General features: G+C 47.4%; 1 protein-coding gene across 5 annotated transcripts in view; it reads right to left on the bottom strand.

The window, feature by feature from the left end:
- The window catches only part of UBE2F (ubiquitin conjugating enzyme E2 F (putative)), a 396,663-nt gene that overhangs the window by 349,871 nt on the left and 32,637 nt on the right, over positions 1 to 14,155 (bottom strand). For all 5 annotated transcript variants that reach the window (XM_077448309.1, XM_077448308.1, XM_077448307.1 and 2 more), the window contains one exon: positions 2,694 to 2,759. In XM_077448309.1, coding sequence (XP_077304435.1) covers positions 2,694 to 2,759 — 66 coding nt within the window. The remainder of the gene's footprint in view (positions 1 to 2,693; positions 2,760 to 14,155) is intronic.

Raw genomic sequence — 14,155 nt, 5'->3', positions numbered from 1 at the left:
CTCTCGGTTAGCCCAACCAGAGCTTGAAAAACATTGAGCCTTTATCAGTGGACCCTGAGGGACAAAACGCTGTGTCCCGAGAAGGAAACACCATGCTTGCGATGTGGCTCTTTTCCCTTTTTTGACTGCGGCACTCTTAATGATATCATCCAGGAGTGGCCCTAAACAAATGATCGCCCTGAAAAGGCAGATGAGCTAGGGATTTTTTTTTTTTTACTCAAAGCACTACCACTGATACAGACAGCTTAGAAAGCAAAAGGAGCTGAGTCCAAAGAGGCATCGCAAACGAACTGCAGCCCCTGGACCAGCTGGGTCCACAAATTCAGTGAAGCCAGGAGGAAACTGAATACACTCCAGGTCATGGCGTAACAGCTTTGCCTACTTTGTCAGCATTTGAGACACCAGGACCAGCCAAAGCGCTGAACCCGCAATAGTGAACATAGTGTGGCTCAGAGACTCTGCCTTCCTGTCAGCTGGATCTTTAAAAGCTGGAGAGTCTTCAACCAGAATTATGGCAGCTTTGTTCAATCGAGAGCCACCACAGGTGCAGTCGTCCACTCCTTGAGAAGACTCTCGTCAAAAGGGTAATGCACAGCAAAGCACTTTGGGACCGCAAAGTGACGTTTTGGACGCTCCCATTCCTTAGACAAACTTGTGAAAAAAGGAGGTATAAGGGAAACTTTTCCTGCACGAGGTGGCTTGCAAGTGCCAAAAGGGACCGGCACCTCCATCGCAGCCATGGCTTTCCATTTTTAACGCTTCCCGCACAGATGCAATCTGTGTGTCCACCAGCACCTTCTCGTGCACAGCCAGCGGGGCAGAGGAATTATCCTTACAGTCTGAAAAATCTAGGAGTGCAGCCACAGACCGCGCACGGTGGGCCCCGTCCACGGCAGCCAAATCAGATTCAGTATGTGATGAGACAGATGGAGCAGGGGAAGGTGGGGGACGCTTCTAGCTAGTCTGTCGCCCAAGAGCCACCTCCACCCTGGACACAAAGGACTCCAGGGCAGCCGTCAGTGTGGGGGACCTGCAGCCTCCAATAGGGCACCAGGTGGGAAAACATGCTCCTGAGAGTCCATACACCGAGAGCGACCAATGCAAAGGGACACCCCCCACGCCAGTAGCGGTACCGGAACAACAGGACACCCCACAGCCTGCAGCAGAGAGGAAGGGACCCCACCAGACTCAACACCCCACCGGCTTAGCACCTGCTGCCTCAAGTGTAGACCCACAAACACGTGGCGTCAGAGGAAGGAGGATAACACGCAAGTCAGCACCGGTTTAAAAGGAGGAGTGTCTGCCTGCTCAAAACGCCATCTCGGCTACACAGTAACGGCCACTGCCTAAGCACAAAAACCACCAAATCGTGGCCACCGAGCTACACAAAAGTGTCCACCAGCCATAAGTCGTCAGCGGGCACTAAGGGGAAAAAAAGATGCCGGCTACAAAATGGCCACCAACCACGCTATGAGGCTGACACAGACCCCAGGAAAGCCTCTGAAAGAGAAAGAAAGAGGATCCAGGCACCAGACCCCCAGTGCCTCCCCCCCAGTAAGCACTGCACCTGGCGGCAGGACTCGAGCCGAGACCCAGTGAAACGCGATCTTGGGAGATGCTTAACTCGTAGGGCCAGCCCCCATCCAGTGGGGCTATGTCACAGCTGACCTAGTCCGCAGCTACGGTCTGCACGTGCTCGCTGGCAAGACTGGGGAGAGCACTGGATCAAATGTCCAGCAGTTGATTGCAGAAAATCCACAAAAAAACAAAATGTAATTTGCCAGGACTAGAGATCCCAGCAGGGAACTAGGTCATCACTCCTGACTAGGCAGAAAAGAAACTGAAGGCCTATAGCATTGAGGGGGGTATATATTACCCAGGACTGCCCATGGGTGTATCAAAGTTTCTTTTTTCTGCCTAGTGTCCTAATCCTGTAGGGGGCGATATAACCCTATGGTTCTGAATAAGGAAGCACTGTGTGTCAATGAACGAATGAGAAAGACACTTTCATGGATTAAAAAAAAAAAAATAACTAAACAGTAAAGTTAGCCCAATATTTTTGTATAATGTGAAAGATGTTACACCAAGTAAATAGTAACCTTACATGTTATGCTTTGAAATTGCGCACACTCGTGGAATGGTGACAAACGACGGTACCTAAAAATCTCCAAATGCAACATTTTAAAAATCATTCGGGTCGGAATGCTGAAAGAAAGAAAGAAAGAAAGAAAGAAAGAAAGAAAGAAAGAAAGAAAGAAAGAAAGAAAGAAAGAAAGAAAGAAAGAAAGAAAGAAAGAAAGAAAGAAAGAAAGAAAGAAAGAAAGAAAGAAAGAAAGAAAGAAAGAAAGAAAGAAAGAAAGAAAGAAAGAAAGAAAGAAAGAAAGAAAGAAAGAAAGAAAGAAAGAAAGAAAGAAAGAAAGAAAGAAAGAAAGAAAGAAAGAAAGAAAGAAAGAAAGATTTTTTTTTTTTACATTGTCCCTTTTTAAAAAAAAAAAGAAAAAAATTCTTATCACAGATTTTTGCTGTCACTAGTAATGTAAACATCCCTTGCAACAGGTACTCTTAATGGAGGGATCGGGGGGCTTTTAGCTGCATCGGTTATTAGCACTATATCGTTTCCTTTTTTTGTGGCAATTCTTTTTTACGGTTTCATTCATCCAGAGCATAAGGCTACACAGTAATATCCAGATTACCTGGGTTCACGGCCAGCTGGAAATAATGTAACTTGTTGGGGTCAGGGAAATTCACTTTACAAGTACCTAGAGAGATTAAAAATAAAAAAAATACAAGTTTAGCATTACTATCTTCAAACATTGCATTACATAAACTGCTTTATATTTAGCATGACAATATTTATTGAATAGGAAGTAAGTCACAAATTGCCTTAAATTTACTTGTGTTATCTTATTCTGGCCATAAAATATACAAAAAATAAAAAAATCGGTCGAAATTCGTCACTTAGACAGTTAATTTGTTTTTCGGCCAGTTAATAGGTAAAAAAAATAGATAATCGTGGGATGTTTTTGAGCCAAACAAAAAAAAAAAAAAAAAACGAAGGACAAGTTTGTTAATTTTCTGCTGAAAGATGAATTGAAAGTTTAATGTGTTTCCTGTCCGAACTATCTGCACTTGGTATATGTAAAAAAAATTGAACAAAAAAATGAATTATTTATGTCCACTGAATGCTTTACCGGTCATTACATGATGGCACTCATGGCCGAATGTTCATTTTTTTTTTAAATGGGTTCAGCCGATGTTCTGTAGAGCAAAAAAAATCTGGTTTCTATGCACAGCTGCCCCAATCAGCTTCCAGATTGTCAACGTTATTTGAACAAGTTGAAGTTAGAAGCTGATTGGCTACCACGCACAGCTGTGCTACCCTGTTTTGAGGCCCGGTTCACACTGATACGACAAATGCTCCAACATTGGGAGCTCATGTCGCATGGCATGTGAAAATCAATGTTTCCGTATGGGAGCCGTCTTAACTGGTCTGACACAAGTCGGTCCGACTTTGAAAAGTTGGATCGATGGATGTAGGACCAACGTAAGACTGATGTCGCAAAGTAGGATGAAAGTCCTACTACTGTTGTGTAGTATAGTGTGAACCCGGCCTTAATTGAATGTTTGAGGCCGGGTTCACACTATACTACATGTACAACTTTCATTCTACTTTGCTCTGCGACATTGGTCCTACATCCATCCGACTTTCATGAACCAGATACTACTTTGATCCCACTTTTCAGAAAGTACAACTTGTCCTTTGACCAATCAAAACTAATACACAATGAGAGGGGCTACAGCAGGGGGCAGGAAATAACACGTCGGACGATTAGGACAAGGATTCGACTTTGATCCTACTGATAGTCAAGGGGCTGAAGTAGGATCAAAGTCGGACCAAAGTCGGACCAAAGTCGGACCAAAGTCGGACCAAAGTCGGACCAAAGTCGGACCAAAGTCGGACCAAAGTCGGACCAAAGTAGTACAGGGAGTAATTTTCAAAGTCGGAACGACTTGTGTAGGACCAGTTAAGATGGCTCCCATAGGGAAACATTGATTTTCACACGTCATGCAACATGAGCGCCCAATGTCGGAGCATTTGTCGTACCAGTGTGAACTCGGCCTTAGGCCAGGTTTACACTGGTGTGACATGACAGCCGTCCTACTTTGGATCCAACTTTGCCCTGCGACTTGAAGCCGACATATGTCCGGCTTTCAATGAACAGGGATCCGACATGGATCCCCGCCAATACCAGCACTGTGTTTGGTATGAATCTTGAGGGGGAACTCCACACCAAATTTTAAATAAATAAAAAAATAAAAAAAAATAATCATGGGTTCCCCCTCCAAGAGCATACCAGGCCCTTGTGTCTGGTATGGATTTTAAGAGGAACCCACTATGACGCAAAAACAGCGTGGAGGTCCCCCCCAAAATCCACATCAGACCCTTATCCGAGCACACAGCCTGCCTGGGCAGGAAAAGGGGTGGGGATGAGAGAGCGCGCCCCCCCAAACCGTACCAGGTGGCATGCCCTCAACATGGCGGGGTGGGCGCTTTGGGGCAGGGGGCGCCATTGAGGAGGACAAGGGCCTCTTCCAGACAATCCTGCCAGTTGGTTGTTGGGATCTGCGGGTGGGGGGCTTAGCTGAATCTGGGAACCCCCTTTGATAAGGGGGCCCCCAAATCCCGTTCCCCCAACCTATGTGAATGAGTATGGGGAACATCGTACCCATTCACCTGGGGAAAAAAAAAAACACAACACTACACAGGTTTTTAAAGTAATTTATTAGGCAGCTCCGGGGGTCTTCTTCAGACTTCTCCGTGCTCTCCGGTTCTTCTCCCACTCTCTGGTATCTTCTGCAGGGCTCCTTCACCATCTTCTGCCCGATATTTTGCTAGAGGTGGCCTGGTCTTCTCCGTCGTCTTCTTCCCTCTTCTCTTCTTCCGATGTTGACACGATGCCCTCTCCTGCTGTAATGCCGTGTGCGCAATGACTTATATAGGCATTGGGCGTGGTCACCGGATGATGTCATCCGGTGACCCCGCCCATTATTACGTCACGTGGGCTGGTGACTTCATAAGGGATGGGGTCACCAGATGATATCACCCGGTGACCCTGCCAGATGCCTATATAAATCGCTGCGCACCGCGCACATGGCATTACAGCGGGAGAGAGCGTTGGGTCAACACCGAAAGAACAGAAGAGGGAAGAAGACGACGGAGAAGACCAGGCCAATGCTAGTAAAAGAGCTGGAAGAAGATAGCGGAGGAGACTGGGAGAAGAGGTCGGAGACCGGGAGAAGAACTGGAAAGCTCGGAGAAGTCGGAAGAAGACACCCGGAGCTGCCTAATAAGTTACTTTAAAAACCTGTCTAGTGTTTTTTTTTTTCTTATTGCCACTTTTGCCCCCAAGTGAATGGGTAGGGGTACGATGTATCCCATACTCATTCACATAGGATGGGGGGCCGGGATCTGGAGGCCCCCTGATTAAAGGGGGCACCTGGTTTCTGATGAGCACTCCACCCGCAGACCCCGACAACCAATGGCCAGGGTTGTTGGGAAGAGGCCCTTGTCTTCATTAACATGAGGACAAGGTGCTTTGGGGAGGGGGGGGGCACAGGGCGGACCCTGCCCCAAAGCACCCACCCCCCCCATGTTGGGGGCATGCGGCCTGGTACGGTTCGGGGGGTGCTCGCTCGTCCCCACCCCCTTTCCTGACTGGCCAAGCTGCATGCTCGGATGAGGGTCTGGTATGGATTCTGGGGGGACCCCCACCTCGTTTTTTTGGCTTAGGGGGGTTCCCCTTAGAATCCATATCAGACTGCAGGGCCGGTATGCTCTAGGAGGGGGAACCCATGCCGTGTTATTTAAAATTTGGCGTGAAGTTTCCCCTCAAGATCATCAGAGCACAAGTCGCATGCCGAAGTCGGATGATGCAAGATGCCAATTCGACTTTGATCCGACTTTAATGATAGTCAATGGACTGAAGTAGGATCAAAGTCAGACCAAAGTAGTACAGGAAGCATTTTCACTTGTGTCAGGCCAGTTAAGATGGCTCCCATAGGGAAACATTGATTTTCACAAGTCATGAGCGCCCAATGTCGGAGCGTTTGTCGCACTAATGTGAACCCGGCCTTAACGTGATCCTGACTTTAACCACTTACCAACCAGGCCAATTCTGACATTTCTCTCCTACATGTACAAATCAATTTTTTTGCTAGAAAATTGCATAGAACCCCCAAACATTATATGTTTTTGTTTTTAGCAGAGACCCTGAAGAATACAATGGCGGTCATTGCAACTTTTTATCTTGCATGGTATTTGCGCAGCAATTTTTAAAACACTTTTTTTGGGAAAAAAAAAAAAGTTTCTTGCTTTAAAACAAAACAGTAATAGCCAAATTTTTTGCATAATGTGAAAGATGAAGTTACGCCGGGTAAATAGATACCCAACATGTCATGCTTCAAAATTGCACACGCTCGTGGAATGACGCCAAACTTTGGGACTTAAAAATCGCCATATGCGATGCTTTAAAAAATTTTACTGGTTACATATTTTGAGTTACAGAGGAGGTCTAGGACTAGAATTATTTCTCTTGGTCCAATGTTCGCGGCAACACCTCACATGCGTAGTTTGAACATCGTTTTCATATGTGGGTGGGACTTATGTATGAGTTCGCTTCTGTGCACGAGCACACGGGGACAGGGACACTTTAAAAAAAAGATTTTTATTGTTAATTTTGCATTACATTTTTTAGTTTGACTCTTCCAAAAAAAAAATTGGATCACTTTTATTCCTATTACAAGGAATGTAAACATCCCTTGTAATAAGAATATGGCATGATCGGTCCTCTTTACAGTGAGCTATAGGGTCAATAAGAACCCGCATCTCACCTCTAGACTGGGAAGCCTGAAATCAAAAACGATCTCTGCTTCCCAGCCAAGGCAGTGCTTTTGAATGCAGAGGCCAGGCATGATGTCATAACATCGCGCCCGGCGTCCGACGACCATAGAGACTCTCTATGAAATCTCTATGGTAAACATCTGGGGCTGGTGGATCCGTTCTCCGACTCACCGATCGCAGTGGTGAGTCGGTAGAAGCGCCGGAGGGTAGCGGGAGCCCATAAGAACAATCAAGCAGCTGACTCACCTCTATGATCATTCTTATGGTGTAGGGAATCACTGGCTGAAAAATCTGATATCTGAAGGACGTCTGTAGCTGCAGGCATCATTCAGATATCTCCGCACAAAGCCTAGGATGGCAAGTGGTAAAAGTTCACCTTTTTTTACTCCAGCTTCTGTGTACCAATATAGCATTAATGTACTTATTTTGCTAAAATAAAACAGCTTTCCATTTATTCTACACGCGCTTACCGCACTGTCTTCATAGCCGTTTAAAAACACTGCTTGATTACTTCTGCCTTACTTACTCCAGACTATAGGTCATGATACAGGAAAGAGTTGACCAGCTGAGGGTAGATGATGCAGGCTGTGTACTAAAGAGAACAACTTGGTCAACTCCTTCCTGTGTTATCACCTAATGTCTGTCCAGGAAGTTAGGCAGAAGTAACCGAGCAGTGTTTTTAACCACTTGCCGATCAGCCACAGTATATACACTTTGTCAAGCTGGCTCTTTCGTGAAACAACGTACCTGTATGTCGTTTCATGTAATAGATACTGTGGGTGCGTGCAGGTCAGTCAGACTCAATGTCCGCCGGCCACCCGTGATCGCTCCACAGAGAGGCAGATCCATGCTCTGCCTCTCTGTGGAGCGATCACGGGTGGCCAGCGGACAGCAAGTCTGACGGACCTGCGCGCACCCACAGTAAAACAAGGAGTCGTCCCATTCCAAGAGGGGACAACAGCGATCTCTGTTCTGGTTAGCCCATTCCACACACACAGAGCACACCCAGGGAACACAACTAACCCCTTGATTGCTCCCTAGTGTTAACCCCTTCCCTGCCCGTGTCATTTATACATCGATCAGTGCATTTTTTTTTAGCACTGATCACTGTAATGTCACTGGTCCCCAAAAAGGTGTCACTTGGGGTCAGATTTGTCCACTGCAATGTTGCCGTCCAGCTAATTGCAGACAGCCATTACCAGTGAAGGCCATAAATAAAAAATAAATAAAAAGTCCATAAATCTATCCCCTATTTTGTACACGCTATAACACTTGTGCAAACCAATCAATATGCATGTATTTTTTACCAAAAATATGTAGAAGAATACATAGTGGCCTAAACTGATGAATAAAATAGTTTTTTTATATATTTTTTTGGCTATGCATTATAGCAGAAAGTAAAAAATAGTTTGTTATAGAGCAAAAAATAAAAACCGCAGAGGTGATAAAATGCCATAAAAAGAAAGCTCTATTTGTGGGGTGGGAGACGTTATGTTTGGGTACGTCGTCGTGCAATCAGTTAAAATGTGTGCCGTAGCGCAAAAAATGGCCTGGTCATTTAGGGGGTAAATCCTTCCAGGGCTGAAGTGGTTAAACAGCTATATAAGACAGTGAGATAAGTGTGTAGGAAAAAAAAATAAAAATGGAAAGCCACAGGGGAGCTGAAATTTAGAGAGAAAAAAGACTCAGTTAGACTTACCGGTGACGGTATTTCTAAGAGCCTTTCAGGACAACCCCGGAGAGAGTAGCTCCACCTTGCAATCAGGAAACACATGCCCACTTTAAAAACACCTCCTCCTCCTCCATGGCTTCAGTTATTGTGGCCTTCCGACGCTGGAAAACAAAGCACAGAAAGCACAACACCATGGTAGAACTTAATACATTTACTAAGCATAACCTAGGGAGGGAAGTAACGGTTGTCCTGAAAGGCTCTTAGAAATACCGTCACCGGTAAGTCTAACTGAGTCTTTCTCAAATCGCCTTTCAGGACAACCCCGGAGAGGATAACCGAGAAACTTACCCTAGGGCGGGACTACTGCCTGCAGTACCTTCCTGCCGAAGGCCTGATCTGCTGCAGACAGTAGATCTAACCGGTAATGCCGGAGAAATGTCGAATAACTGGACCAAGTGGCAGCCTTGCAGATTTGTTCAGGCGTGGCACCGGCCCTTTCAGCCCAGGAAACTGCCGTGGATCTAGTAGAGTGGGCAGCAATACCTGAGGGAGGTATTTCTCCTTTTGCTTTATAGGCTTCTGTTATAGCCAACTTAAGCCACCTACCCAGCGTACTTTTAGAAGCTTTCTCCCCCTTGCGTGATCCAGAAAATATCACAAAGAGGGCGTTTGATTTTCTAAATTCTTTAGTAACTTTCAGAAACTGTAAAAGACACCTTCTCACATCCAATGTGTGAAAAACTTCCTCTCCTGCATTTGCTGGGCTTGCAGAGAATGTAGGTAACACTATTTCCTGTGATCGATGGAAAGTTGAGGATACTTTCGGTAGGAATGCTGGATCCGTCCTCAGTACCACCCTGTCCTGATAAATTCTAAGGAAGGGTTCTGTAATAGCTAGAGCTTGGAGCTCACTGACTCTCCTGGCCGAGGTGATGGCCACCAAAAAGATTGTTTTTAAAACCACCTTCTGTAAAGAAGCTTCTTGTAAGGGTTCAAACGGTGCTCCCGAGAGACCCTGTAAAACTGTAGACAAATCCCAACTGGGAAAGTCTTTAAGGGCTACTGGTCTATTTCGAGCAAGAGCCCTAAAAAAACTAGAAATTAAAGTTTCTTTAGATAAAGTCTTTTCAAAGAAAACTGATAAGGCAGCCACCTGAGTCTTCAGGGTACTGGCTGCGAGACCCTTCTCCATTCCTTCATGGAGAAACTCCAAGACGGACACCGTGCTCTTGACCTTGAGTTCTCTAGAACTGCACCAGGAGTTGAACTTTTTCCAGACCTTCATGTAAATTGCCTGTGTAACTGCCTTCCTACTGGACAGCAGGGTCTTTACTACTTTATCTGAGAGACCTTTAGCCTTTAACAGGTCCTCCTCAGAAACCAGGCGGTTAGCTGCAGGAGTTCCACTTCTGGATGACTTACTGTCCCCTGGGATAACAGATCTTTTCTGAGTGGTAACCTCCATGGGGGCTTCGAGGCTAGGTTTCGAAGACCCGCGAACCAGGGTCTTTTTGGCCAAAAAGGAGTGACTAGTATTAAGTCTGTCCTTTCTTCCCTGAATTTCCTCAGTACTAGTGGAATTAGAGGAAAGGGGGGAAAGGCATAGCACAGCTGGTAATGCCAGGGGTGAGCGAATGCATCCAACCCTATTGCTGCATCTCCTCGGTGAAGAGAAAAGAATCTGTCCACCTTTGAGTTCTGCTGGCTGGCAAAAAGGTCTACCTGAGGAACCCCCCAGGCCTCGGAGATCATCAGGAACACTTCCTGATTCAGACTCCATTCTGCCTCTAGCAATTTGCGCCTGCTTAGGAGGTCCGCAAACAAATTCTGAGAGCCCTTCAGATGCACTGCCGATAGTGAGGCTGTGTTCTGTTCTGCCCAGGCTAACAACAGATTGGCCAGCTCCATCAAGCTCCTGCTTCTGGTTCCCCCTTGCTTCATAATGTAGGTAACCGCTGTTGTGTTGTCTGACAACACCTGAACATGGTGGCCTCTCAAACTCTGCTGAAATGCCACTAAACCCAGAAAGATCGCCTTCAACTCCCTCCAGTTGGATGATCTTTGAGCTTCCTGTTTGGACCAGACCCCCTGAGATGTCTGACCATCCAGATGGGCTCCCCAGCCCCAGGCACTTGCGTCTGTAGTAAGGCGCTTGTCCACAGGAAAGGTCCACACCAGGCCCCTTGAGAGGTTTGCCTGGTCTCTCCACCACCAAAGAGCCCTTTTCGTCTTTGACGAAATTTTTAGCTGTTTTTCCAAAGGATCCTGATGGGACCAGCTTGACAGAACCTCCCTCTGAAGGGGTCTGGAATGGAACCTGGCCCACTGAACAGCCGGGATTGCTGCCGTAAGCAGGCCCAGAACTGCCATAGCCATCCTGACTGAGACTGTCTGGTTGCTCTGTATCCGCTGTACAGCTAGCTGTAACTTTTCCTGTTTTTCCAACGGCAGGAAAACTTTCTGGAGAATCGAATTTAATGTATACCCCAGAAATTTCATTTCCTGTGAGGGGGTCAGGATTGACTTCTCTAGGTTTAGAAGCCATCCCAGGCCCTCGAGGTGAGACTGGGCCCTCTGGAGATTGACTAGGACCTGCTCCCTGGAGTCTGCAAAAAACAAAAGGTCGTCCAGATAAGGAACAACTGGAATCCCCTTCAATTTCAGGGGTTCCAAAGCCTCTGCCATAATCTTCGTAAAGACCCTGGGAGAGGACGAGAGTCCGAACGGCAGAGCCCTGAATTGGAGGTGCCATACCGAACTCCCTACCTTCAATGCCAGGCGCAGGAACTGCTGCGATGCCTGATGAATTGGTATATGAAGGTAGGCATCCCTTAGGTCCAGGGATGCCATGAAGCATTCTGGGGTCAACAGCTTTGTGATGGAGAAAATTGTATCCATCCTGAAATGTTTGTACCGAATGAACCTGTTCAGGAATTTCAGATTCAGGATTAGACGGTACTTCCCTGAGGGTTTTTTCACCAGAAAAATATGTGAATAAAAACCCCCGCCCTGCTGGCTTACTGGGACTTGAATCAGAACCTCTTGCTGTATCAGCTCCTGTAACAACAGCTTCATTGCAGAGGCCTTCTCCTGATCCCTTGGCAATGTTGTCACATAAAACCTGCTCGGGGGTGGTTCTGAAAACTCCAACCTGTACCCCTGATCGACAACGCTCTTCACGAACAGATTTGGAGACAGCCTGTCCCATTGTTCGCGAAAAGCTGACAGTCTCCCCCCCACTGGGGAGATATTGTCACTTGTTCTTAGGGGACTGCTCTGGGGGAGATCTAAAGAGGACTCCACCCCTGCCTTTGCCCTTCTGTGAACCCCATCTGCTCTTGTGCTCCTGGTCTTTTTTATGGGACTGCTGAAAAGCACGAAAATTCTTTTTAGCCATCTGCTTTTTCTTAACTGGAAAAGCCTTCTTTTTATCGGCTGTTCTATCCAGCACAGACTCTAAATCAGGACCAAAGAGCAAGTCACCCGAGAAGGGAAGACCACACAGCTTGACCTTAGAGGCAGTGTCCCCAGACCATGTTTTCAGCCAAACTGCTCTCCTGGCTGAATTTACAAGAGCCGAAGACCTAGCGGCCAGTTTAACTGATTCTGCTGATGCATCCGCCATGTATTTGACTGCATTCAGGATCAGTGGAAAGGACTCTAAGAGATCCTTGCGGGGTGTCCCCGCCTCAATATGGCTCTTCAGCTTCTCTACCCAACATTCCAGATTCCTGGCCACCACCGTAGCTGCCATTGCTGGTTTTAGACTGACTGACGCGGCATCCCAAGCTTTTTTAAGGATGGAGTCAGCTTTTTTGTCCATTGGGTCTTTAAGGATCCCCATATCTTCAAAGGCTAGATCCGTTCGTCTGGATACCTGCGAGAAAGCTGCATCGACTCTAGGTTTCTTATTCCAAACCTCTGAGTCCTTATCTTCGAAGGGAAACCTTCTTTTGAGAGCTTTAGAGAAGAAAGGGGCTTTTTCTGGGTCCTTCCACTCCTTTCTCACTGAGTCTGAGAGGACCCTGTGGACAGGAAAAACTCGCCGTTTTGTTTCGTCCAACCCCTGGTACATTTTGTCATGAACTGACAGTTGTACTCTTTCTTCCTGAATTTCTAGAGTAGTGTAGATTGCTTTTAAAATATCATCTACTTCCTCTAGTGATAGCTTGAATTTGGAGCCCCTGCTATCTTCTTCCTCTTCCTCCTCCTCAGAATCCCTGAAGGAGATGAGAGTACTACCCCCTTCGTCTCCAGACTCTTCAGTTTCCACCTGTCTGGATGACGACGCCCTGGGGCTGGGCGGTAAGTTCTGAGGCTCGGTCTGTGCGGGAGGGTTTTGTATCAGGATGGACTTGACTGAACTCAAAGAGTTTGTCAGCTCTTTAACCGAAGAAAACAAATCCTTATATTGTTGAGATGTTTCCTCTTCCACCAATTCTCTGATACAATTTCTGCACATTGCCTTCTGCCATGAATCTCTGAGGGGGGTTTTGCAGGAAGGACATTTTCTCTGACCTGGTCTAGCTTTTCCTAGTGATTTTTCCTGAAACGACATACAGGTTTAATTCACTAAAAGCTCTCAACAACCAGTTGCTTAACACCAAGCCAGTGCAGAGACCCACCACCAAACAGACCTACTAGTGAGACCCCAGAACTAGGCTGCAAAAGGTCAGAGCGAAGTCCACCTCTGACCTGCAGCGACAGGCCCCCAAGAGGGGGGAACAAACAAAGACATACCCACAGTAAAGCAGAGGGTGCCAGTGCACCTTACGTACCTGGGCTGGACCGGTGCTGGGGGCGCCTGTCTCCGCCATAGCTGGCTTGCACTCTTCCATCGTTTGAGTGAGGCAGCTATTTTACAAACAGCTCTCATTTTAAATTTTCCCGGCCGCCGCGTCATCAAGGCCGGCCGGAAGCGGAAGCACACGGTCACCTGACCCGCCCCATGACCCCTGCGTTCCAGGCGCTGAACCACGGCGCCACGCCCCCTCAGAGCGCCCGCGCGTCACCGTGAACGACGCCGTCGCCGCCCGGGACCCGGCGCCGAAAACGGAGCCATGCCGCTGACCTGCAGCGGCCTCCGCCAGCAACAGAGCCCTCCCTGCGCTAACAAGCGGACACCGGGCACCCGACGCCGGCACTCCGAGGGTCCTTACTCCCGTGAGATGGCGGGACCAGGAGCTCCAGGAGTCCTCTCCCCGTGGAGATGCTGCTGGGGGTCAAAGAGAAACAACCTGCAACAAAAGGTAAGCCTTACTCCCCTGCAGAGAGTGTAGCTCTCCCTGGTTCAGGCACATGCTTCCTCCAAGGAGGAAACACAATAACTGAAGCCATGGAGGAGGAGGAGGTGTTTTTAAAGTGGGCATGTGTTTCCTGATTGCAAGGTGGAGCTACTCTCTCCGGGGTTGTCCTGAAAGGCGATTTGAGAAAAAAAAAGTGAACAAAAAGGTGAACTTAGCCTTTAACCACTTCGGTACCGCGCTATTGCCAAATGACGGCATTAGCGCGGACCTACATTTCCGGGACTACATCTATTGACGTCGTCATGTGTACGAGCGGCCTGCGCGCACCCTGAGGGG

The sequence above is a fragment of the Lithobates pipiens genome, unplaced genomic scaffold, assembly GCF_037356315.1.
Source record: "Lithobates pipiens isolate NorthernLeopardFrog02 unplaced genomic scaffold, aLitPip1_a1.2 Scaffold_22, whole genome shotgun sequence".
Taxonomy (NCBI): Eukaryota; Metazoa; Chordata; class Amphibia; order Anura; family Ranidae; genus Lithobates; species Lithobates pipiens.
Note: the sequence above shows the minus strand (reverse complement) of the source record. Positions and strands in the feature narration are given on the sequence as shown.